This window comes from Ictidomys tridecemlineatus, chromosome 1 (genome assembly GCF_052094955.1).
Source record: "Ictidomys tridecemlineatus isolate mIctTri1 chromosome 1, mIctTri1.hap1, whole genome shotgun sequence".
In the NCBI taxonomy this organism is placed as follows: domain Eukaryota; kingdom Metazoa; phylum Chordata; class Mammalia; order Rodentia; family Sciuridae; genus Ictidomys; species Ictidomys tridecemlineatus.
In genome coordinates, this window is record NC_135477.1 from 104,768,916 (window position 1) to 104,796,598 (window position 27,683).

At 34.1% G+C, this 27,683-nt stretch overlaps 1 protein-coding gene across 1 annotated transcript in view; it reads left to right on the forward strand.

The window, feature by feature from the left end:
* The window catches only part of Lnpep (leucyl and cystinyl aminopeptidase), an 88,331-nt gene that overhangs the window by 39,479 nt on the left and 21,169 nt on the right, over positions 1-27,683 (forward strand). Inside the window, exons 2-11 of the mRNA XM_005326140.5 lie at positions 261-1,101; positions 5,578-5,716; positions 6,866-6,997; positions 11,955-12,075; positions 12,955-13,109; positions 14,858-14,971; positions 16,349-16,480; positions 22,464-22,595; positions 24,604-24,764; positions 24,979-25,067. Coding sequence (XP_005326197.2) covers positions 261-1,101; positions 5,578-5,716; positions 6,866-6,997; positions 11,955-12,075; positions 12,955-13,109; positions 14,858-14,971; positions 16,349-16,480; positions 22,464-22,595; positions 24,604-24,764; positions 24,979-25,067 — 2,016 coding nt within the window. The remainder of the gene's footprint in view (positions 1-260; positions 1,102-5,577; positions 5,717-6,865; positions 6,998-11,954; positions 12,076-12,954; positions 13,110-14,857; positions 14,972-16,348; positions 16,481-22,463; positions 22,596-24,603; positions 24,765-24,978; positions 25,068-27,683) is intronic.

Below are 27,683 nucleotides of genomic sequence, written 5' to 3' on the forward strand. Positions count from 1 at the left end.
ATTAATCTGTAATCTCAGTTGTATTTTTTTTTAATTTTAGCCTATTTATTTATTTACTTTATACTGTGGAATGTTTTATTTATGTGTGGGTTTTTAATTAATGACTCAAGGAAGTCACAAACATTTAATTCAGTAGCTCTGAGATAGAAATAAGTCTTAGTAAGTTAAAAATATCTTACATTAAGTGTTTTTGCTAGAAAACATCATACTATAAACTTTGTTCCTTAACTCTATGCCTGTCCTTATGTTTGGATTTTTAGATCGACTTCAGCTCCCCAGGAATATGATTGAAAATAGCATGTTTGAGGAAGAGCCAGATGTGGTGGACTTAGCCAAAGAACCTTGTTTACATCCTCTAGAGCCTGATGAGGTGGAATATGAGCCCCGGGGTTCCCGACTGCTGGTGCGAGGTCTTGGTGAACATGAGATGGACGAGGATGAAGAGGATTATGAGTCATCTGCAAAACTACTGGGCATGTCCTTCATGAACAGAAGCTCAGGCCTTCGGAACAGTGCAGCTGGCTATAGGCAGAGTCCAGATGGGGCCTGTTCAGTACCCTCTGCAAGGACCTTGGTGGTCTGTGTTTTTGTCATTGTGGTTGCTGTCTCTGTAATCATGGTGATTTACCTACTGCCTAGATGTACCTTTACCAAAGAAGGCTGCCATAAAAAAAATCAGTCAATGGAACTAATTCAGCCAATTGCAACAAATGGGAAGTTATTTCCATGGGCACAAATTAGGCTTCCCACTGCCATTATGCCACAGCGCTATGAACTTCACCTACACCCAAACCTAACCTCAATGACTTTCAGGGGTTCTGTGACAATTTCAGTTCTGGCTCTTCAGACCACATGGAATATCATTCTTCATAGCACAGGTCATAATATTTCAAGAGTGACTTTTATGTCAGCACTTTCAAGTCAAGAAAAAGAAGTTGAAATCCTGGAATATCCATATCATGAGCAAGTTGCCATTGTTGCCCCTGAAGCCCTTCTAGCAGGACACAATTATACCATGAAGATAGAATATTCAGCGAATATATCTAGTTCTTATTATGGGTTTTATGGTGTCAACTATACAGATGAAAGCAATGAGAAAAAGTATGTAGCCTTTTCTATTCTGTATGATGACTTCAGCAATATGGATCCCTTTTCCACAACAGACCTATTAACTGAATTTTTTTTTTTTTAATTTAAGAAGTTAGGTGCCCAATAGAGTGGTGGTGTGGGAAAATATATCATTACTCTTCGGCAAAGCTTTGAGTATATATCATCGTGGGGTGCAGGGTAGGAGTTTGCTCATGGAAGGGGCTAGATAAAGTTTTTGTCAGTTATATTCTGCATCATAAACCTTAAGTTATCTTCAGCTATTACTGGTTTACTTATTCTATGATTCTAATTTTCTATCACCCTATGAAGTCTCTATAGGAAGCAGAATAAAGAGGAAAATGGATTATTCTTTAAGACCTATGTGCAGAATTTTTAGGACATGCTTAGTCAGATGGAGAAAGAGGACACAAAGCATGGTATGCTTATATATGCAATTTTTAGTACCCTTATCTTTACTGGTTTACTTTTTAAAGAAAATTCTAGTTTGACTATTGGATTCTGATGGAAATTTTAAAAAAGTCTAGGAGAAACTCTGTTTCAATTTATAAAAAAAAAAAGGTGAGACAAAGCACAAACGTATTCAGCTACTTATTTGGATGATATATTTCTCCCTTTAATTCATAGCATATAGCTGGAATTTCCAAAAAGATAGATTTCACACTGTATATAGGTTATTCATAAATGGTTATGTCAGTTCTCTTATGTGCACAAAGTCTTTGTCATATGTGCTCAATGCAATTGGAGTACCAGTATATGAATTACTGATGCAGGCAATTTGGCTAATGTTTCTTGATGTATTATGAGAAATAGTTAGAAATGAATATTTTAAACCTATCTTAAGAAAACCTTTTGATCCTTCTTAAATGAAGAAACAGGAAAAGCAGTATCTATACTTCTCTTCAGTAAGTAATTTTAGTTTTTCTTTCTATATAATACTTTTTTGTGAGAGGAGGGTACCAGGGATTGAACTCAGGGGCATTTGACCACTGAGCTACATCCCCAGCCATATTTTGTATTTTATTTAGGGAAAGAGTCTCACTGAGTTGTTTAGTACTTTGTTTTTGCTGAGGATGGCTTTGAACTTGCAATCCTCCTGTCCCAGACTCCCAAGCCACTGGGACTATAGGCGTGCCCACTTTCACAGCTTTATATATAATACTTTTAAAATAAACGACAATTCTGTTGTTACATTTCAATTCATATATTTGACATTGAACAAAAATTTATAATTGAAGTGGCAGTTTGGAGTTCTTGATTTTAGTCCCCTTTTTATAGTCATCATCATCCCTAAGAAATATAGGATGTACATAAAAAGAATGAGTTAATGTGCAAGCCCCTAACCATCTCATCTGATTAAATCATTGCCTCAGAGTCCTTGGGCCTATTACTATATGATGGGAAGCATGAATGTTGTGTAGCAGAGTAAGGTGATTTTGGGTATGACTATTGACTCTTACCATGGACTGGTTATATTGAACTTCAAGTGCACTTTCCTGAAAATCCAATGATAAACAAATCCATGTAGAACATGCTAGAAAAATGGAACATGGTTCTCAAAATTAAAAAATACAGTATTAAAATAGTATTTTAAAATCTTAAAATAAATTAGCCACTGTGATACATTGCTTCCCTAGTTTACACCTCCTTTGTACATTGTTATCCCTAGCGCTTGGAATTCTCTTACCTGACCACCACCTAATTTGTTAATTGTTTTGAGCATTACTTGAAGAAGCTCTGAAACCACTATTATAAAAATGTAGGTTCATTAGCATACCTGTTAGAGTAATGAAGGCCCTACATGATATCTTGGTAAAGGTACAAGTTTAGAAGATTATTTATACCTTTTAATATTTTATTATTTATACATTTTACTTATAATTTTGAGCAGTTTTTCTTTTTCTTTCACTGTTGATTATGCTTAGTTCTACTGGAAAAGTTTTTATACTTTCTTCTCTTTGATGTATAATTAGAAAAAAATATTTAAACTAGTATATAAAGTAATTAAGATATGTATTCCTTGATTAGAAAATCAGCACGTATGTAACACCATGTATGGCCACTATGTGTGGTAAGGAAACTACCTGTGTGCTCTAAGTAGGGGACAGTGAGTAGTAACTTTGCAGTTAAACAGAAATTGTTGATGACAGACTTAAGATTCTAGGTGACAAAATGATACTAAAAGAACTAGCAGACAAATTTAAGATGGAAGTTATTTTGTTTGTTTCTTCATCCTTCAGTCTTTTTCTTGAACTCTTGAAGCATCCTCTTAACAGATCTCCTGATCTGTAATATTACTACAATCTTCCCCACAGCCTCCATTTTTTCATACTGATGTTGATTTGTTCCTATGCTTACTCATATTTCTGTATTTGTTTCTATAAATTTAGATGACCATCCTGATCTTTGGCTTATAATCCTTCAGCATTTCCTCATTTCTAAAGTGGTTTAGTTCAAGGCCTTTCATTTCTGGCCCTTGTTTTCCTCACAGCTCTTACCTGTTATATTAAACTTTGTGTGTACTTTCCTGAAAATCCAATGAAATAAAAGCCAATATTTACTGGGAGCTGAAGTGCAGAAACTGTTGCATTATCCCCTTATCCTCTTATCCTTTCAACCCCACTAAGAAGTAGATATTAGCATATTCATTGTATAACTGAAGAAAATGAGGCACATAAAGCAACTCATTTGACATCTATGGCTAGCAGATGGCAGAGTGGGAACTAAAAACCAATGTCATTTGAATGACACAGGGACATTCTTAGCCACTGTGATATAGTGCTTCCCTAGTGTACACCTCCTTTGCACATTGTTATCCCTAGTACTTAGAATTCTCTTACCTGACCACCACCTAATTTGTTAATTGTCTTGAGCATTACTTGAGGAAGCTCTGAAACTAACTTTCTGAAAGCAAACATAGTCACCAATAAAAGAATGTGCTTCAAAGTATTCAGCCTATATAGAACAGATTATAATATCATTAAGAAGCAGCTTTCTCAAAGAGACTTTTGTATGAGATAGTTATAATTCCATCTCTTTTAATAGTAACCTAAGGTTTTATTTGTCTTAGAGTTATGATTTAATTTTAATCCATAAGTAGGCTCCTGTCTAAATAGTAGTAGAGATAAAATAAAACTTTATTCCCTGGTCCCTTGTGGTCCTTCTGTTAACTAGGTAAGAACATTGGGGGCAGGGTAAAGAAATAGAATGTTAGAACACTGATATGTTTATATTGTTTCACATATGTTGATTGCTATCTTTTTTGCAGCTTACCCAATTAGAAACAGTCATTTGGGCACACGCTTACCAAGAAAAAAATACAGTAAATTTAAGTGTGGAAGAAGAATTGTGGTGATCTAGTATTTTTAATAAATATTAATATAGGACTTTGTGGCATATAAATAGTTTTTATTATGATTAGTCTTATGTAATTCTCTCAAATACCTTGGGTGTTTGGAAGGGAATCCTGTCATTGATTTGCCCAAAGTTACATAGCTGAGAAATTGTAGAGTTTGGGTCTTCAGACTCCACTTTCCACACTGTTCCTTTTTTACTTATCATCTGACAGTGAAAACTAAACCCCAAGCAAGAAAGGTTGCTACACAGTGGCTGTAAATATGCCTTATGGCCTGGGAATGCACCACAGGGGCATACTTGCCCTGATTGTTTTATGGCCATTTGGATAATCTCCCAAATGGAGATTTGTTTTATTTCTCTACCTAATTGGAAATCTTCATTTTCCCCCCTGTGTCTTTTTATACTTTCCTCCCAGCCTATAATTGAGGACTTTATATGTGTCATAGCCTTAATAGTTGCTACTGTGTGGGAAGGAGGAAATTTTTGATTCATCTCTGAGAGTAAAGGAAACCATAATACTACAGGACAGCTAGATTTTTCAGTCTTGATCAGGATGTAATCTGTGAACTTGAAGTTTAGTTCAGTGAAGCCAAAGTCTGTACAAAAGATTAGTGGCAATTAATGACAACCCTTCATATTGATCTTCCATCAGACACCTGTCCAAGACCTCCATGGCCAGCTGCAGCCTACCTTCCTGGCTTCATTTCAAACTACACTCAGCAGCTTCCCCAGGCAATGGACATATCTTGTTCTCTTTCCTTGTGCTGGCCACTCTTCCTTGAGTCTACTCTCTTCCATTTTCTGCCTGCTCAAATATCCATGTTTTAAGGCCCTTTTCAGACTTTGTACCAGTTTCCTTAGAGTGTATTTAGCTACTAGTCAGAATTTGTTTCCTACCCCTTGTCCCACTGCTTTTTTTTTTTACTGCCAGGACATGATTTACAACTTGATATACCTCTGTGTATTGTATAAACCTCTACCTCTCCTAGTTGATTGTGGGTCCTTTAGGGACTGGATTGTACCATATTTATCTTAACAACCCTAGTACTTGGCAGGATGCCTTTGTATAGTAGGTGGTCAATAACTTTTGGATTGAATTTGCATTTGTTTTAGGTACTTTGCAGCAACTCAGTTTGAACCCTTGGCAGCAAGATCTGCTTTTCCTTGCTTTGATGAACCAGCATTTAAGGCCACATTTATCATCAGGATCATAAGGGATGAGCAATACACTGCTTTATCAAATATGCCTAAGGTACTGTGTGTTCCTTGAATGAAAGATTTTTGCTCTCTTTCTGTAAACACACTTGAATTACTTAAAATACTTAAATAAGTTTGAATATAGATATTAGTTGGAATCAGTTGGGAAGTCAGCCTGTAGAGCACTTGAAAGAGAAAGATCTGCTGGACCTAGAAAGTAGGTGTAGGAAATGCAAAGTGTACTGAAGTTGTGCTGGTATTAATAGTGTGAAGTAGTACAAGATCAGAGACAGTGAATTTGCTATTCAAAACAGTGTTATTTAATTTTATTTAATCAAAATTGTTCTTATAATTTTACCAGTAAATAAAAAATTGACATCCTTGTAATTTGGAGGTCAACAACAAGAATAGGAGCCTCTTTCTTGAAGCAGCGGGGTGAAATCAATTAGAGTAGTTCTAAATAGAATCATGAGGTCATTGGTTGTCTCAGACACCTGAGGGACTGTGTGCGGCCTGATAGAAACCTCCTGGAACCCATGTGGCTAGTGGAGAGGAGCAGCCATACCCAGCAAGTCATGGAGCCCACCCCTCTAGGCAGCAGCCAACATGGTTTGTCCTTAACTAAGACTGTACTCCAACAGCTCCACTTCGAGCCATACTCCTCACCTTAGTCTTTTTCTGTAAGAGGTGGATGCCAACTTGCTTAGTATCATGGTTGGGAAATCCTGCAGTTGCAGGATTTGTGACTTACCATCTTCCAGTCCACTAAGTCTTCATAGGAGTCTTCAACATGGAACTCTACAAAGCCTTTTACATCATTCAAGGGATATCCCAGATGTAGTTTCTGCTTCTATGGATGTATTTATAGCAGTAAAGTGGAGCCCTCCTAGGTTGTATAGAAAGATTTGTGTTTTAATGAAGTTTTAAAGATGAAAAACAACTACTTATATTTATTTAAAGCCATCTTGGAGCTAAAAATTCATGGATTTTGCTGTACTCAGTATGTCCTCACTACGAAGGATGGTAGAACAAACTGAGACTAAGGGCGATGCTCTGTCTGGAAACTCATGCTGAGATTAAAATATGCTAGTATCTTCACTTCTTATTTCCTATATTCCTATATGAATGTTCAGTTTCTCAGTGTCTTTGTCATTTAATTCATTCCTGTAGTTACAGAACTGTCATCTTTTCTCTTTGCCTGTAGAAGTCATCAGTCCTTATGGAAGATGGACTTGTTCAGGATGAGTTTTGTGAGAGTGTGAAGATGAGTACTTACCTGGTTGCTTTCATTGTGGGAGAGATGAAGAACCTGAGTCAGGATGTAAATGGAACCCTGGTATGTTGATGTGGTAATTGTCCAAAAGCCTGTTTCAGAGTGGGTTAAGAGGAATTCTGGCTTTATTGATTCCTTGTGGTGGTCTTATGAAAAGAAGCAAGCTTTTAGATCATGCTCAGACATTTTATACCACAAATATTGTTTTACTTATTATTAATTCTACTATTGGTTTAATAACTGAAAGTAAATAATTTTCAAGTTTCTTCATTTATAAGAGAAATCTAGTAAAACATCATTACTAAAGTTTCTAGAACTGTACAATATAGTGGTCACTAGGCTTATATAATTATTTAGATGTAAATTAAAGTTAAATAAATTTAAAATCCATTTTCTCAGTTTTATTTGCCACATTTCAAGTATTATAGTAGTGTTCCTGTGGCTACCATATTGCGTAGATTAAAATGATTAGACAGATGCTGGTTTTTTAAAAAAGCAAACCCTGGGATCCAGGTATTTATTGGTCAGTGGGGCTCAGCCCCAACATAAAAACAAAAAACAAAACAAACACCTCCCACTCGTTATAATAGCAATCATTAAGAATACAAAAAATAATAAATGCTGGCAAGGATGGGGGGAGGGAAAGATACACTCATACATTGTTGGTGGAACTGCAAATTAGTACAACCACTCTAGAAAGCAATATGGAGAGGCCCCAAAAAACTAGGAATGGATATGGCCCAGCTATCCCACTTCTTGGTATTTCTCCATAAGGTCTAAAATCAGCATATTATAGTGATACAGGTACATTAGTGTTTATAACAGTGCAATTCACAGTAACCAAGTTATGGAACCAGCCCAGGTACCATCAACAGCCATAAATGAGATTATGGCATTTGCTGGTAAATGGATGGAACTGGAGAACATTATTCTAAGTGAAATAAGCCAGACCCTAAAAGTCAAGGGTTGAATGTTTTCTCTCACATGTGGAAGTTAAACCAAAATAAGGGGGGAAAGGCAAAGGTAGAAAATCTCATGAAAATAGAAGGGAGATCAGTGGAGCACAGGAAGGGGACTAAGGGAGAAGGATAGATGGGAAAAGGGAAGAACTGCAGAATGAAATTGACCAAACTATGCTATGTACATCTATGAAAATACCACAGTGAATTTCACCTTTATGTATATCTATAAAGCTCTAATTTAAAAAGAACTATAAATAAATAGTTGAGGAGGAGAGGGAAAGAGGAAGTAATAGGGTCTGAAGTGAAAGAAGTTATATTCCATATTCAATTTTTTCAAAATGATCTGTGTTATTATGTGTAACTATAATGCACTAATAAAAACATTTAAAAAAGAAAGAATGAAAGAAGAAAAGCAAATCCTTATTGAGTTTATTCATAGAAAATGAGTAAGATTTTTAACGGTCTGATTTATCTACATTTTGCCAAAATTCATTCTAGTAAAGTAATTCTGTTTTTCTTTGTCATTAATACCCATTTTTAAATGATTATTTGATTATATTTTCATACTCTAATTTTATAGCAGAGACCTAATAAAGTGAATATTTTCACATAAAATAAATAAAGAAGAATAAAAAGCTCTTTTAAAATCCCCCATTTCCCTCCCTCCTTCCCTACTTCCATTCTTGCCTCGCCTTTCATCTTCTATGTTGGCTTCTTACTACCTGTAGGATGACATTCAAATTCATCATTCTGATATTCTGATATTCAAGGCTCCCCTTACAAAGCTCAACTATCTTTCCAGTTGCTCCAATGTTAATTCTCCCATACAGCCAAGATAAATTATTCATAACATACATATATGCCTCATTTGTGTGTATGTGTGTGTGTGTAGAAAGAAAGAGATTGAGAGAGAAGAATATAAGGTATAAGTTGGATTTTTTTTTCCTTTTGCTTGGAATAGGAAGAAACATGGTGGTTAAATATGAACCCTGGAGTCTTCCTGGATTAAAATCCCTCTTATGCACTTTAATAACTTTTAACCCTTAAGAAGACTACATTCTAATCCTCTGAACATCACCTTTTACAATTCTAATATTACACACACACACACACACACACACACACACACACAACCATTTATTATAGATATAATATATATAAATAGTGTACATTTTATTTTTATCATATGTAAAATCTTTTGCATGAAATATAAATATTCTCATTTTTAGTGCTACCCAGTAGTAAATGTGTTTTTTAAGAATTAACATTAATAAATAAACAATAATTTTATTAATTTATTCTGTTTTTTTAGGAAATATGGAAGAATGTAACATGTGGAATAATTCTGTATGTTAATTGTGGGCACTTGTTTATAAACATTTTTTTTAATTTTATATGTTGACTGAGGATGAAGCATTAGATCCATGTGACTGATGAGGAAATCATAGAGGTTAGATTGACCTGAAATGGCATATCAAGTTATAGTCAAAATTTTACTATCCAATAGCTATGTTGTGTCTTATACCAAATTACATGAATAATAAATGTAGACATAGTGACCAGAACTATTCAAAACTTGGAATGTAGCAAAGGATTTTTGTTATGCTAAAATGTTGTAATCTTTAGACTGCCTTCTATTTTATAATATTTGACACAAGTTCAATTTAACAAGGTCAAGGATTAAGGCAATAGGGATTTTCTTATTAATGTGAATCTTACCAAGCAACTAAAAAGTCACGGTTGACTGTAGATTATTACATGTGACCTGTAATAATAAAGACTGTGTCAGAGGCTTGAAAAAGAATATTTGTTATTTCTATTCATTCTTCATTCCTTAAATCTCTCCCTGCTTTTAGGAATACCAGAATTACCTGTAAAATTCTAGGCCAGTTGTAAATGTACTGTTTTATTTGTTTGTCTTGAGGTTTTTGTTTTGTTTTGTTTTTTGCCACTGCACTGCCTGCCTTCATTTTTATTGTATACAGGACTAATTGCTGGAAGCAAAATTTAATCATGATTAGTCTCATGTGGTGTCTCTCCACATTTAAAAGAATCTTCAACTGTTTTATCCATGTGGTTAGAATTTTAATATTCATAGAAACATGACTCTGTTCAAAATTTCCTCAAAAAACTTTTCTACCTCAATTGTCTTTCCACCAGCCTGGGACATTATGCACAATTCATATTATTCTTTCCCATCTAATCAATCATTTTGAATGGACTTATTTCTGTTTGTTTATTTTAGGAATGTATGCTTTTTTGTTGTTCAGTTATTTGTTTGGGAAAGTCAGCATTTTTCAGAAAATTTAGTATGAAACCTCTAATATTTTCTGTCCCTATACAACTTGCAGTCCATAGTATTGTTTTGGTGGAGGGTGGGGCTGAAACTTGATTCTGCTTTTGCTTTTGTTAACTAATGTTCATTTTTAATAATTTAAAAAACTGATAAATTGAACCTAACAAATCTTTTATTCCTCAATCTTAAAGAATCCTTTTCTTTGGGAGCTGATCAAGGATATTTATAGTTGTGTTTTCAGAAATCTCCCATAAGGTCCTTGTAAGATGTTGGGCAAGAAGTTTTAAGTTGTAAGTCTTGAGACCTGAGTCTCAGTTGATTTCCATTTAACAATGTTTTTTTTTTTGGGGGGGGGGTTGTTTTATGTGTTGGGGAACAACACTAAATCTCAGGCATGCTAAATCTGTCTCCGTCACAGAGCCACACCCTCAGCCCCCATTCAACAATGTTTAGAATTCTCTTACAAAGGCAAGAATTCTATTCAAGACTTTCTTTGCTAAGATAGATTGCTCTGTTTATTTTTTATTTTATTTTTTAAATTTTGTTTTTAGTTATAGGTGGGCACAACATCTTTATTTTATTTATTTATATGTAGTGCTGAGGATCAAACCCAGAACCTCACAGATGCTAGGTGAGCACTCTACTGCTGAGCCACAACCCTGGCCCCTTTGTTTATTTTTTACTACTTCTGTTGTTCTTAGATTAAGCTTGATAATAATTATAATGATGAGATGATTTATTTCTAGTAAGAACTCTTAGCTATGTTCTTTTAAGGAAAAGAAAAAGAAGTAAAAAGGAAGAGAAAATACCAAAGTACCTTCTTTTTATGATCATTTTATTCTGGAAATGGGAATAAATGAACCCTTTCATCAGATTTCAGTTTCATTGACAGTCACATCGTATGTATTTAACTTAGCATTTAACCCATAAAAGAGAAAATACCCATTTAAATAATACAGGTGATTCTGTCTTCTTTCCCACTTAGCACATGTCCTGCAGTGAATGGGCAATGAGACACATGAACTGTTATTCTCTTAGTTGTTTTCACTTACTATGTGCCATCAAAATGTGTTTTACATGATTTATATATAAATATAAAAAATGGGACATAAAAACAAGCCCCAAATGAAAAAAAGCAAAGAATAAGTTGTCCTAGACTGAAAGAAAAATTGTGGCCATACTTTTGAAGAGAATATTTTGATTTATAATCAGTTTTCTACAATATAATTTCAGTAAATCTGCCATTTCTATTTTGTATGTAAACTTGAGAGTTAACTCTACTAGCAATATGTGACTCCTCTGTATTTAGTGCTTGCTAGATGTCAGTCTCTATGATAGGCGATGAAAAGATAAAAGTTAAATACATATGATGTGAATGTAAATGAAACTGAAATCTAAGGCTCTTCATAGTTTGTAAGTAAAGAAAGAACTGCAAGTAATGGGAGAAGACAAATATCAAAAAATTTAATGGGCAAGTGCTTATAAACTACTATAAAATGACCAAACCTAATTTATTTGGGATGTTATGAGAGTTTCAAAAAGAAAAGGAATTAGTAAGGTATTTTTTGAACATTGTTGTATATATGAAAGGGATTTACTAAACTCTATGGGGACTAAAAGAATTATAAGCAAGAGTTTCTGTCCTAAAATATCTCATACAACTCTGTATTTCTTAGGTATGCCAGTCCTGACAGTGCTCACCTGAATATTGTGGCATTTTAATTGTATCTCTCCTTATATCACATATAATGTTTCCCTTTAGGTTTCGATATACACTGTGCCAGAAAAGATTGGTCAAGTTCACCATGCCTTGGAAACAACTGTGAAGCTTCTTGAGTTTTATCAAAACTATTTTGAAATTCAATATCCACTTAAAAAATTGGGTAAGAATCACCACACTTCTGATTTTTACTGCAATTGTAATAAAGATTTGTATTGCAAATGTTTTTTAGAGATAGTTTTTACTAAAGTTACTTTTAAAAGCTCAGAAACATTGTTAATGCTTTAAAAATTATAATTATTAAATTATTTACATTCTATGAATATAAATAACTTGGAGCTTAAAACACTTATAAGTTATGGGGCTGTCGCAAAGGTACTATGTAAGTGCGATTAGCTTAAGGGCTTAGTCTGAAATTTGACTGACTTCCAAGAAATTTTGTAATTCAAATAACAAAAACTGCATAATGGGAAATCAGGAGAGCAAGAGGATTTTAGTACTTTTCAATGTAGAACTGTTCCTAGAGAGCTCAATATGGATGGGCCCTGAATTTTGTTCCTCTTGCTCTAGAAAGCTGATTGGTTGTGGAGGCATTTTTTTTTTTCCTTTGGTAAGGGACAGTGAGTCACCTGAAAGGAGGTCAAATCTTTCTCAGCTGACAACTAGTTAAGGAGTATGGAGAGCAAGAATAAGGATGGTGCATGCCTGTAATCCCAGTGGCTCAGGAGTCTGAAGCAGGAGGATCAGGAGTTCAGAGTCAGCCTCAGCAAGGGTAAGGCACTGAGCCAACTCAGTGAGACCCTGTCTCTAAATAAAATAGGGCTGGGGATGTGGCTCAGTAGTTGAGTATCCCTGAATTCAATCCCTGTACCAAAAAAAAAAAAAAAAAAAAAAAAAGGAATAAGGATGGTTCCACTTTCTAAGGAGTATAAAAATAACTCACTGTCTTCTGATAAGCCAATGGATAACATATTTTGTTTTAATTAGGGGGTGTGCCTTATGTGAGGAAAAGTTGATAACTTTTTTTCCCTGTTATCTCTAGATTTGGTGGCCATTCCTGATTTTGAAGCAGGAGCAATGGAAAACTGGGGTTTGATAACCTTCCGAGAAGAGACTCTCCTGTATGACAATAATACTTCTTCGGTGACAGATAGAAAACTGGTCACTAAAATCATTGCTCATGAGCTGGCCCATCAGGTATTAACATCCAGTGCTCTTATATCTTATAATTATGTCTACTTCGTATACTAGAGCTTTAGAGTACATGTAGATGTTACTAATTATTCAGCTTTTTTTTAAAAAAATTACCTTCTCTTATAATAAAAAGGCACTTTTTAGCACAAATTTAATTTCCAAATGAAAATGTTTTTGTTTGTATAGGATGTTTAAAGCATTATAATACCTTAAGATTGGTAATAATCTCATTTTACAGATGAAGAAACTTGAGAATCTGCTTAAATAAATGATTTGCCCAAAGTCACATGGCTAATAAGTAGTAGCATTTGGGCTTGAAGTCGCTATCTCTTTGAGATCCTTTTTCTCTAACAATTTATAGCTTCTCAGTGTAACTTTTTGTAGGTGGGTTCCCTAAATTGCGCTTTCTCTGACAACTCTTAAATCCACAGTTAGGACTAGATTTAATTTTTTTTCTTCTACTAGAATGGGGTTCTGTGTTAATGTAGGAGAGAGAGGTTCTGAGTAAAGTGTGAAGGCATCTCTGAATGACACAGAGAAAAAGAAAGAAAATTTTATGAGTATACAACGTGCCCTCTTCTTCAATACTTTGTCTCTGCTGGGCTCTGGATGTGAAGTCCTTGCCAGGGTTGTGTATGGTTCAGGGTGTCATGAGGGGCCCCTTGTGGAGGAAGACCAGGAAAGGAATTGGTCTGCTTACTGTCTACCTACACATCTGTGTAGGACTTGGTAGCCCTCGTGAAGACTTCTTGGCAAGCTGGAATATGAAGCATTTATTCACTGTTATAAATGGGCCATAGATAAAAGGTGTCTTTGTGGATTCTTCTACATCTATTATTTCCAGGGCTAGCCATTGCCACTTGGGGAGTATTTCTCTCTTATTTCTTCTTTAGGACTTATAAAACATCTTCCAGTGAAACAGGGTTTAGCATAAGTCTTAGAAAATTTTCTGTTATAATTCTGTAAAGTGTTTTGTTTTAGTATCTTGCAACTTGATTTTTGCTGCTAATTTTAAATAAATCATAGGCTACCTTAGCACACCCTACAACCACTTTTTATTTCAAAGATTTTTAACATACTTTTTTTAGGGGAGTCTCATTATTTTTTTCTTTCTTTTTATTACCACATAGAAGAAAACGTTTAAAGATGTTCCCAATTTCACCTGTTTATATAAATGACAACTTTCTTAAAGAATGTTGTTTGAATTCAGGTTTGAATCATGCAAATGCTATCTCTGACTTGGCCAATTGAGGAGAAACCTAAAGCATGGACCCCCTGACGATAGGAAAAGCTCTCACATAGAAAGAAACTTTCTTAGTTAACCTGCATGGTTGTAGATATAATGGAAAATAATACTATTAACTTAATATTAGAAAGTCAGTTTCATTATCTAGGAAACCTCATTTCCATGAGGTAGCTAAAAAAGTTTTTATATCCCTATTTGGTATGTTATATAGCCCGTTTTTAAAATTGATGAATATACTAATAAATATATTAGTACTCTTTCTTGCTTTTTTTCCCATTCAGTTAAGGTAAAATATTAAAAGTTTTATTTTACTTGTAAAGGAAATTTACACAACTTTTACAAATCTCTGATTAATTCAAGTATAGTTTGTTTGAACTGTAATACCAGTATACTTTTAAAATATCTTAATCTGGTTATGGACAGTTAATATGACAGTTCAGCCAGTTTTTTGAATATTCCTGAGAATGTAATTATCATGTTGGTTGGGACTTTGTTTTTCCCACAGTGGTTTGGTAATCTGGTAACAATGCAGTGGTGGAATGACCTATGGCTAAATGAAGGTTTCGCCACTTTCATGGAGTATTTTTCTTTGGAAAAAGTATTCAAAGAGCTCTCCAGTGTAAGTATAATATTTGTCTTACTTGGAATGCTAAGTGGAAAAATAGTCAAGTTATGTTTTCTTTGCATTTGGAGAAATGAAAATGTTTCTAGAAAACTATACTAAAATTCATCCTTGTTAATGATATCCATACCTTTTTGGAAATTTGACAATGAAAATTACACTTTTATTGATATGTTTTACTGAAATTATGTAAGTTTATATGTTTTTGTAATTAAAATGAATATTTTAAATTGCTTTCCTACATTCTGTTTTTAACAGGTATGGCTCTTCTTCTTGATGGGATTTAGATAAGGTTGAAAAGCCTTTTTTGCAAAGCAAAATGTTTTTTCTTTTTTATCTGATCTATAAAGAGAGAAGAAAATTAAGACATTTTGTAGTAATTATATCACTCTGTTGTCACTACATGAATACATTCTTATAATAGCAATATATAACTTCATACAGATAATTTGTCCTTTTATGGTACAGACCATATTTTGTATTTCCCCAAAATGTGGAGACTCTGGAGATATTCTGAATTTAGGGACACTTGAAAACATTAAGCCATGATGTGTGATATTTTGCCAAAATAATTCAAGCTATGAGTGGAAAAGTGTAAATATTTTTTTCAACCCTAAATTCAGTGACTTTCTGTTAAACTTCCTGGAGAAATGAGTCAAGACTGCTTTAAAGCAAGAAGTGTTCTTTGAGCTTTCAATCTGAAGTTTTTGTTTAGGACTTGTTAAAAATTTTCAAATAAAAGGAATTAATTTTTAGCTAGAAAAATAAGGCATTCCGAATTTGTATACCCTATTTAATTAAGCAATGAGATATATAGTTTCACCACTTGGTGGTGCCCAGAATTTTGAAAACCCCCTAATATGTATTCTTCGGGAGCTCATCTGCTGAACTATCAAGAGTTCCTACTGTTTAAGAGATATTTTACTTTAATTGGCTCTCAATTAAGAGAAATGTATATTGTCTTGTTAAAAATCCTGTACTATCTATGAGAAACCAGCTTAAAGATCAAGTTTTTTTTTTAATTTCAGTTTTTATTTTAAAAATTAACTCTAGCCATTTTAGAATATTTATCTTGGATACCCACATTTGGCATTTGTTTACTTTAGTAATGGGCTCTTAACTCATCTGTATTCTGTTCAGAAAATGCTGATTTTCTTGTGACTAGGTTATAATTATACTTTTAAATTTAAGGGATGTGCATTGAGGTCATAATCTTTCTGGATTTTCAAAAGTTTATATTCTGAAATTTAGCGTAGCCAATTGTTTTTTCATCATGACTTTTAGTAATAATTAGTAATAATATCAATAACTGCTGTACTTAACCTTTGCCTTGGATACATTCATGATATCCTAATCTGTTTAATTTTTTACTAGTATGAAGATTTCTTAGACGCTCGATTTAAAACCATGAAGAAAGATTCGTTGAATTCATCTCATCCAATATCATCATCTGTTCAGTCTTCAGAACAAATTGAAGAGATGTTTGATTCTCTTTCCTATTTTAAGGTATTGCTACGCAGAAAGAAAGCAACGGCAGTAGGCTTCAAGTTAATTTCATAATGTCAGCCAGTTGCATGATTTAGATTATTTTAAAAATTAAGTGAATATTATTTTCAGATAGCCTGCTAAACTTTAAATGTTTAAATTTTTAGCATTTGTATCTATTGAAATTTTAGTCTTAACTTTTTATGAGGTTTCCTTTATCTGTCTCTTTTTAAAGTTCTGTGACTAGTTCTCCAGGCAGTTACCAAGATTATGTAGCAATACATCTTTCAAAGTTGATTTATGCTACGGATCTGCAAGTAGAACATGTTCAGAAAAGGACCTAAGTAAGCCTGGAGTTGTGTTACTCAGCATTGAGGGATATTCTAAAGTTAGGATTACTAAAACAAGTAAGCAAAAATACATTTTAACTATTGAAGATTATAATGCAGGATCAAAAAGAAACAGGCTCTAGGTTCAGGGATGAAGAAAATATAAAAAATTAGGAATCCCATTAGGATCACTATAAGAGAACAAAGAAATCAAGAAGCTATCAGCATCATTGTTTTGAGGGCAGGGGTAAATGTTATGGCTTATTTACCTCCTCATTTTGGCTCTTGAATTAATTAGTTAATAAATTCCTGCAATAGAGCTGAATGCAATGCTGTACACCTGTAATCCCAGCAGCTCAGAAGGCTGAGGGAGGTGAATCAGGAGTTCAAAACCAGCCTCAATAATTTAGTGAGGCCCTAAGGAACTTGGTGAGACCCTATTTCAAAATTTAAAAATGAAAAGGGCTGGGGATGTGGTTCAGTGGTTAAGAACCCCTGGCACAACAATAAATAAATAAATAAATTCCTGCAGTAAATAGGGAAGAAAATACATAAAACTTAAGTTATAATTCATATAATCAAAAAACTCAAAATTTAGGAGGTGAGTATTTGTGGACCAGGAAGAGAAATAATGTATGCTGAAGTGGTACAGAAACTTTTTACTTGGGATGCTGAAGAGAGATTCTTTGGAGGAAAATGGGAATTCAAATGAGTTAAATAATAACAATACTGGTTAACAGGAATGGGAGAAACAGGGTAGGACAAGAATGAAATAATGGGGTTTACAAAGAAAAAGTCGGGACCACTGTCAGGCAGGAAATGCTTATTTAGGGATAACATATGACTGCAGTGGAAGCCACATGTGGAGTACAGAAAGATGAGAAAGGTAGCAAGGCCCAGTTGCAGAAGTTCCTGAATGCCATCAGGAGTCCGGATGTTTTTTCTGTATGTAGTAGAAAGCTTCAGAAGATTTTTGAACAGAAGAATTACTTGATTAAAGTTACTGTTTAGAAAAATTAAATTGGTTTTAGTTTATAAAGTAGATTTAAGTGAGGGGAACCCTTAAGTCAGGAAATTGCTGCTGAAGTTTAGGCATGTAATGTAAAAGATATATAAGGTATGGTAGTAACAGTAAATAGAAAACAATGGGCATGAAAAACTGGGTTGGGATAAGTACTTAAGGACTTTGTGACGGGTTAATACAGATAAAGAAGGAGGCAGAAAAATGTTTCCCAAAGCCAAGCCTGACTGTGAGGATTAGTACTGCTAACAAGAAAATCAGGAGTTTCATTAGCCTTATTAAATATATAATAGGCTCCCTTTATCTGCAGTTTTACTTTCCATGGTTTCAGTTACCTGTGGTTAATGGTGCTTGAAAAAACATTAAAAGGAAAATTCCAGAAATAAACAATTTGTCAGTTGTAAACTGCACACCATTCTGAGTAATGTGATAAAATCTCATGCTGTCCTGGTGTGAATCATCCATTTGTTCAGAGTGTTCACACTATGTATGCTACCTGTTAGTAACATAATGCCCATCTTTGTTATCAGATCACCTACACAGTATCACAGTGTTTGTGTTCAAGTAACCGTTATTTTACTTTATAGTGGCCCCATGCACAAAAGTTGTTGTGCTGGCAATTCACATGTACAAAACAGACACCATAGTGCTTCCTTTAAGTGAAAAGATGAACCTTCTTAACTTAATATAGAAAGAAAACAAATTATGTGCTGAAGTTGCTAAGATCTGTAAAATAAGACATTTTGACAGATTACATTCACATAAGTTTTATTTGACAGTATATTATCATTATCCTAATTGTTCATTTTATTATTAGTTTTTATTGCTGATAATCTCTTACTAGGCCTAATTTATAATTTAAACTTTATCATAGTTATGTATATATTGGAAAAGGCATAGTATACCCAAGGTTTGGTACTATCTACGGTTTCAGGTATCCTCTGCAGGTCTTAGAAAGTATCGCTTGTGGATAGGGGAAATTAACTGTATTTCAGTTAGAGCTACTGCAGTGATATGTGTCTGTGTGTGTGTGTGTGTGTGTGTGTGATGCTGGGGATTGAACCCAGGGCCTTGTGCAGGCGAGACAAGTACTTTACCAGCTGAGCTATATCCCCAGCCTTACTGCAGTAATTTTTAAAACCTATTCTGGAACTTTCAATAAGGAAAAATTTTAAACTTGTGGTTCTGATGTTGTATAGAACATACTACCTTTAATATAGAACTTAAACAGAGCGTTGTTTTAGGATGTATTGACAGAGCTCTGTCTGTCTCCAGTACCTTCCTTTCAAATCCAGAATTCATTATCTCCTGGTCATGTTGTTTCCACAGCATATTTAACCTCTATTGATATGGTAACTACTTGTTTCAGAATTGAAAATCTGGCAAATATCTCCCATCATTGAGAAAAGCAGGAAACTGAGTAATTATCAATATTTTGTGTAAGAAAAAGTAAATGACAGTAGGGAATGTGTTTGACAAACATGTTCTGTTTGTTCTTATAATCATCAAACCCAGGTACTAATGGAGGTATCTTATGAGGATTCATTCATGCAGCAAGTTTTACAAGTGCCAACCTTACACCAGCTCTTGTTCTGGGTTCTGGGGATACCACAGGAAACAAGCTAGACTAACTTCTGTGAAGCTTCCATTTCAGGGGTCAAATATCGAGACAGACACTATTCAGATGAATGAATAAATAGGTGTTATGATACCAGAAATAAAACATGTAAGGAAATGAGAGTAACAAAGCAAATGTTGGTCTACATACCACAATTGGGGAAAACCACTTGAGAGGTGGTATTTGTATACTATTTGAGGAATTTTGAGGGGAAGAATGTATCAAGCAGAAGTAACCAATGTATAGAGTTTGTGTACAGAGAAGAGTTAATGTTGCGGGAATGAGACTGCTATCCTTTGAAAAATCTGCTTGCAAGACCAGCCTTTGGCTGGCATCTGGGAATCTGGATTTTGAAAAAGTTTTTATCATTCCATGTGCCCTCAGTTGTACCAACAATGTTGTTTATGCTAAACATTCTTGCCTTTCCTTGAGTCTGGAATTTTGATATATGCCAGGTAGAGGACACCTCTACAGATAGTATCTTGGGTGCTGAGTCACTAATGAGCATTCCTGGTAGAAAATATTTCACATATGTTATCCTGTCTTGCTGGAGGGAATAAATATATCCTGTATGATTGCCCTGGGAGAGGGCTCCTGAAGGTTTGAACCTAGTTTTCTCTTGACTCTATCCCATGCAACTTTTCCCTTAGCTGATTTTATTTTGTAACCTTTTACTGTAATAAATTATAGCATGAGTATGACTGTCAGCTTTGTTTTCTGAGTCCTCCTAGTGCATCATCAAACCTGGGACTGGTCTTGGGGAGTCCCATACAACTTGAGATGAGAGATTGCTTTCCATGTTCAAGCACCTGCAAGGAGCCAATATATCTGGAGTAGAAGAAGAGGAAAGAAAAGTAGAAGTGAAATCAGAAGAATTATAAGAGATCAGATCATTGTAGAGTCTAAAAGGAGGCCATGGCAAGAATCTTGGTTTTATTCTAAGTGAAATAAAAGGATCCAGGAAAAATCATGATAGATTTTATTTGTAAAAGATTGTTCTAGTCTTCAATAGCACATGGAATCAGGAGTACTAGTTAGGAAGTTGTTGTAGTAGGACTAAGGTGGCAGTAGTGAAGGTGATGAGATATGGTTGGACTTGAAATATTTGTACAAGTTGATCCAGTAGAATTTGCTAATGGATTAGATGTGGAATATAAGAGAAGAGTTAAAAACAAGGTTTTTATCCAAACAGCTGGAAAAAAATGTATTTGCCATTTGCTAAAGTGGAGAAGACCACAGGAGGAGTAGAACTGGTGAAAGAAGGAAAAAAAATAGTTTAGTTTTTCAGTATGAGATGCACCTTAGATATACAAATGGACCAAACTGGCTGTTTGATGAATCTGGGATTCAGAGAGGAAATATGGTTGTATATATGTGAATTACAGAGTCATTTAAAACCCCTGAAGTTGAGAAGATCAACTAAGAAGCAAATAGGTAGAGAAGAAAAGAGATTTAAAGAGAAAATACCAGGATATACACCAAAATTTACTCACTGGGATGATGAGAAGGATCCAGCAAAGTAGACTAAGTATGATGCCAGGGAATAGGGAGAAAGTCAAGAGTGAAATCACAAGGCCAAGTGCATAAAGACTTTCAAGGAATACTGCCAGTCGGTTGATAAGTGAGTCTGAGAATGGACTTTGGTTTGGTACCAGAGAGTTTAATAGTGACCTTGATAAGAGCACTGCCAGTGAAGTGACAGCTAGCAGAGGGCTCAAAAGAAAATGCAGACCACATTTTTGAAGAGTCTTACTATAAAAAGAGAAGGGGCATGAAATGCAGTGATAACTGGAGAGAGAGTGAAATTAAGGAAAGGTAGGGATTTTTAAAATTTGTTTAAAATTAGGAATGCTAAATAGTTTTTATTTTGTTAATGGTAATGCTACAGTACAGAGAGGAAAGGTGGTGATATAGGACAAAAGGGGAATTGTTTTGGAACAAGAATGGGTACTTAAATTTATAGAAAAAATAATATGTATAAAATGTAGGGCATTAAATTTATATGTACTGATAATCTTTTATTTTCTATTTGCTGATGGACAGCATTGCATTTATTTTTGTTTATTTTTATGTGGTGCTAAGGATTGAACCCAGTGTCTCACACATGCTAGGCAAGCATTCTACCACTGAGTTACAGCCCCAGCCCCTGTACTGATAATCTTAATGAATTAATACTGTTATATTTTTATCAGAAGTGAAAGTCATTCAAAAAATATTAGTGCCTATTACTGGGCATTGAGGTTCTGTTTTAATTACTATAGTTGAGTTTTTTAAAATTATTCCCCCAACTGGTATGCAGCTTAAAAGAGGAAATAAATATATAACCAATACAGAAAGTAATATAAATTGCTATTGAAGATGGACAGAAATGATTACTATTTCAAATAAGGAAAGGCTTTACAAAGGAGGTGGAGCCAGAATGATGATGTGTGCATGAGTGAATATAGTGTGGTCTTAATAGTTGCATGGCTGGTTATGAATTATCAGTGTATGCTTGCTGCTCTGTACATATTTGAAGTGACTCTGTAGGAAGAAGAGAGATTCTGGCTACTTCAGCAACATGGCATACTAAAATTAGAAAGTAATACACTACCTAGAAGACAGGCTTTTGGGAATTCTGCTGATTCATTGTGTCTGTAGCAGTATATGCTCACAAATGGAGCTGGCACTTCAAGAATTGGGGATGGACATAGGGATGCCACATAAAATTGAGCATGCTCTTCTATTAAAATATGAAAACAGCATTTCAACACTAATACTGAAACAGTAAGTGTGCTGATAGACCACATAGAATGGCTCATGGAAAAAATAGTACACATGAATATGTAACTCCATTAATTCTTTTTCAAATTCCTTAAAATAAGTTTAAGACATTTGAATATAATCGACATCTAGCTATGAGATAGTATAACTACATTGAACATGTAAAAGTACATGTTCAGAATGTTTTGAATATTCGATTTTTGGTTCTATTGCCTATAATATTCTATTGTTTTCTTCCTTTTTCCTCACTTTTTTGTTTATTTTTGAAAATAGGGAGCTTCCCTCTTGTTGATGCTGAAAACTTATCTTAGTGAAGATGTATTTCAACATGCTATCATTCTTTACCTGCATAATCATAGCTATGCATCTATTCAAAGTGATGATCTCTGGGATAGTTTTAATGAGGTGAGTGACCCAGATAAGTTATGTAAGTTCTGTCTTCTTACAGTAGGAGCTCTTCTGTTTATATTTTTATCACATAAGCAAATAAGTCTGTGGTTGCAAAGTATTTTATAATTATTTAAGAGAGAGGGCTATGGTATATCAGTTATACAATTGGCATAAAAATATTTGTGAATATAGTACTGAATTTAAAGTCATGAAATGAAAGTGCTGTGCTTAATTGTTGAAAAAAAAAAAGGTGGGTTTCCATACTTTATTCTCCATTCCTACTTTGTTAGGAAAAGGGAAATTATCCCATATTAAAGGATATTACTGTATCTTTGTTATTTGAGTTTTTAAAAAATCTCTTTTCTTATTTTTTTTCTTTTTCTTTTTTTAATCTCCCATTCACCATTCTGCATTGTCCCCTGTCGCCTACAAATATTCTAATATATAGTGTAGTTAGGTAGATGTTATGCATTAAAGCAGTCGTGAACCTAGCCTGCTGCATGAGTGTATGTTGACTGCACAACATTGACAAGCATTTTAGTTTTTGACTCTGATCTAGATCAGTGGTTCTTCATGCTCTGAAATATTGCATGAAATTTCTGGCCACATTTCCTAAGAAAACCACAAATCATTGCACATTTTCAAAGTTTTATGAATGTTGGATTAAGAGCCCTTGTTTTGGCTCCTTTCCATATGCTTTTTCTGCTGCTACCTAATGTGAATTCTGGTGTTTTCTAGCTGTTAAGTTTTTGCTCAAAAGATATTCCTTCCCTACTCTGAATTCTTTTTGAAAGGTTTCAGTTCTTATTACATAACACTTGATTTCAAATTCTATAATCATATAGTAGCATTTCAGTTGAAAATCATGTTTTTTACTTTATAACCAGTATCTTATCTCTTGGGATTTAGAAAATATTTCTGTCTTCCTCACTGACTCCAACTTTTGGACCATAGTGTAGTCCCATCCCAACCTGGTCCATAACATTATACTCAGCTTTTTCCAGCATCCACATCAGATTATGCATTGGGCTCTTCACTTCAGTATTGCTTCAAACACTCCAAAGCATGTTGCTTTCCTTACCACCCTCTGGTCCATAAATAAGGAGGCCAGAGCCACTAGAAATATAAGAGTAATATCACAATGAATTTGGGAAGAATCACTTTATCCTTTTGTGCTTTAAATAGGCTTATGGTGATTGAGGTAAGGTTTGCATAGTAGCATAACATGAATTTATCTGCATGTGACTTAATTGCTAGCAATCCAAATCTAGATGTAATCTAGAAAAATAATTTTAATCATAAATTCAACCCTTTTCTTTAAAGAGACAATTGTTCAAAAATTGCTTCCTAAATATTGATGCCAGTCATAGGGATAGTGGCATTAGAGATCTGCAAACATCTGACAATAGATTCTACATTGTTCAGATAAGTTCTTGTGTTTTCTGGGAAAGACTATATGTGTGACCATCAAAAAAGTTTACCAGTATTCTCTAAAGAGACTTAGTCAAGAGAACCAACTGCTATTCCTGCTGCTGCTCCCTGGCTAACACAAAGCAGAGCATAGGAGAATGAAGAAAATCTAGCCTTAGTTGATTCAAGAATTGAACAGCAATTCTTTCCATTCTAGAATACATATCATTAGTCATATCTTCTAAATGTTAGCATTGTAACCTAAAAGAGCACTTCTACTTTCTTAGGAATTTTAATTTTATGAAATTTAGGAATTTTTTATCTTAATGAACCCTGTTAGTTCATGCTGCTTTTTGACACAGTGCTTCTCTTACTCCCTCAGTTTTCAGTCAGTTCTGTTCCAGGTTCTTTTCTTTTAGAACTTGCTTGTGTACCTAAATTAGATGTGTAAACTCAACGCAGTGTTAATACTTCTTTTTTACATTAAAATTAAATATTGTCTTGATAGAATGTGCTTGGGAACAAGAGAAGGGTACAAATAAAACTGTAAAAATTTTAACTGATTTTTTATCTTTAAGTAAAAATATCTTATTCTTTTTTTTTTTTTTTGTAGGTTACAAACAAAACACTAGATGTGAAGAAAATGATGAAAACATGGACCCTGCAGAAAGGGTTTCCTTTAGTGACTGTTAAAAGGAAAGGAACAAAACTTTTCATACAGCAAGAGAGATTCTTTTTAAATACGAAGCCTGAAATTCAGCCTTTAGATACAAGGTATATACTCTTTGTTTCTGTGTTGTGTCTTTTGTACCCTCAAATGAAGTGTATTTAAATGTTTTGTGATCATACATTCTAATGAAAGTTAACACGATTATTCTTCTCTGGGAATAGGTTAAATTTCTCCTTTCTACCCCCAAACCAAGAAGTCATGTGTAACTAAGTGAAATATTGGGAAGAGATGTAATCTTACAATATCTTCTTTTTACAGTTACCTGTGGCATATTCCAATATCCTATGTCACTGATGGAAGAAATTATTCAAAATATCGATCAGTATCACTACTGGACAAGAAAACAGGTTTGAATATAACTAATACCTTCCTAAAAAAGAAATTGCTAATAGCATAATTTTAAAAATCTGACCAAAGAGCAAATCAGACATTACACTTTCCAGTTCATATACCCTGTCAACTTATTTTATGAATCATATATCCAAGATGTGATTAAAATGAGATTGATTCTACGTTCACACAGAATTGGTCTTTAATTATAAGAAATAAGGTACAAAAAGTCACAGGGAATGTGCTGGCAGTCTTGACAAGAAATAGCAAATGTTTTATTTTTATTTCCTGGATAAAAATTTCACATTTACAAAAAAAGAAGTAATAGAAACAGAGTAGTTTATTAAAGTGTTATCTACTATCTACTGTCTAGGGATAGAATATAGCAATTGCATTTTAACAAGAATCCTAGATGATTCATATATATAATATAATAAAGCCTGATTCATGACCTATATTTAGAGCAAATAATTATTATAATATGTAGTGCAGATGTAGCATACCTTTTTTGCAAGGAGAAAATGGAGCAGGAAACTATCATAGCAAGGAGAAGGGAGATAATGAAATGTGAATGTGATATAGGTTCCAAAATTTAAAACTTTTAATTTAATATGACATTCAAAATGTTTCAGATTTTTAATCATTTCAGATTTCTGAATTAGGGATGCTCACCCAGTAATATCTAGGCAAACAGTCCAAAAAACAAACAACTGACCCCTGCCAAACTCCAAATATAAAACATTTCTGGTCCTAGGCTTTTCAGATAAGGAATGCTCAATTTGTACATGTTGACCTACAAGCAAAGCAATCTATTAAAAGCAATTGAAATGTGTTTTCTGCCCATCTGTTAACAACCAATGTGATAAACTACACCATGCATCCTAAAAATTTCCATCCTAAAAGGGTTCTGTAGAAATCAGTAATGATGTTTTTAATTTATGAAAAAGGGAAAGCTTCTTTGAATTTGGATATGGTATTCAAGTCCATGTATTTCAGAAGCAAATGTACTTAGGATGAAGGAGATGGCTTTTTGTAGCCACATTGTCTGGTTCACTACTTGGCTCTATCATTTATTACATGTGTGATTTTAATTGAATCATGTAACCTCTCTAAAATCTCAATCCTTTGACAATAGAATAAAGATAGTAATTATACTTACTTTATAGGGTTATGATGATATTGCCTGGCAAGAATTATGTACTATAAAAAAGCAAGCTGTTATCATTGCTGTTCTTTTTCAAAAAGTAAACTTTTAAGCATAGTGTATCCGTATCACAAAAAACTGAGGAAATGAAGAACAAATGTTACCCTATCATAACTATTATCATGATTCTTCCTTTTTTTTTTTTTTTTTTTTTTTTTTTGGTACTGGGGATTGAACTCAGGTTCACCTGGCCACATCCCCACCCTATTTTGTATTTAGAGATAGGGTTTCACTGAGTTGCTTAGTGCCTCCCTTTTGCTGAGGCTGACTTTGAACTCATATCCTCCTGCCTCAGCCTCCCAAGCTGCTGGGATTACAGGCACGTGCCACCACACCTGGCATTTCTAGTCATTTTTAAAATAAGTTTTTCACTTGATTGAAATCATTATGTACATATGCCTTCTTAAAAAAAGATATATACAATAATTGACATAGCCTTCCCTTATTAAACATCTGATTCATCACTTTTCCTTTTTTAAAATAAATTCCCCAATAAAATTTTTGCCTCTTTAAGTTTTTTCCATTATATAAACTTATTAGGAATTCTTCTCAAAAATGAAGACTGTGTCACCACTTGTAATTCAATACATGTGACTACATTGTCCTTCTTCTGTGGGATAAAAGTTGAATGCCACTTGAAATATATGAATGTGCCAGTTTTATTGCAGTTTTATTACAAAACTGCAATGAAGTGTTACTATAATAACAACAACAGTTTAAACTCTAGGAACAGTTGGTGATGTCACCCTATTTTGATTAATTTAGTGTGGCTAGAAGATTTAAAAAAATGCTGCCTTCTCTGGTGTAAAACAAAACTATAAACTTTAAGTGATACTTGGAAAGACACTCTGACCACAGAGAGAGTAAATGAATTTTTTTCCTTTATCCAGCATCTCAGCCAAAACATGGCTGCAACATTTAAAATAAATGAATAAGGATAAACTTAGCAAACCTCCTGATATTTTATTAAAATTTTGATGGTATTAGAAATAATTGGTCAATAAGAAATATCTTTTTGTCTATTTATTTTAGGTCAGTTTACATGTGAGCTTGTTTAACTCTTTGAAATTCATACTGCATAGATTAGCTCACATTTTCCTGCTTTAGATTTCTTTCTTAGCCTTTAATGGATGTTCTCTTCTTTATTCTTATTTATTTATATGCAGTGCTGAGAATTGAACCCAGTGCCTCATACATGCTAGGCAGGCACTCTACCACTGAGCCACCACCCCAGCTGTTCTCTTCTTTTGCTGGTCAAAAATTCTTTCAACAACTCAAAACACGTCATACTGCCTCTCATCTCTGGGTCTTTGCATGTGCTATTTACTTTTCTTGAGAAGTAACCTTGCCTCTTTACTTCCTGGATCTCCTTTTATTTAGATTTTAACTCAGCCATTGCTTGCTCTGGGAGGACCTCCCTTGCCCCAAG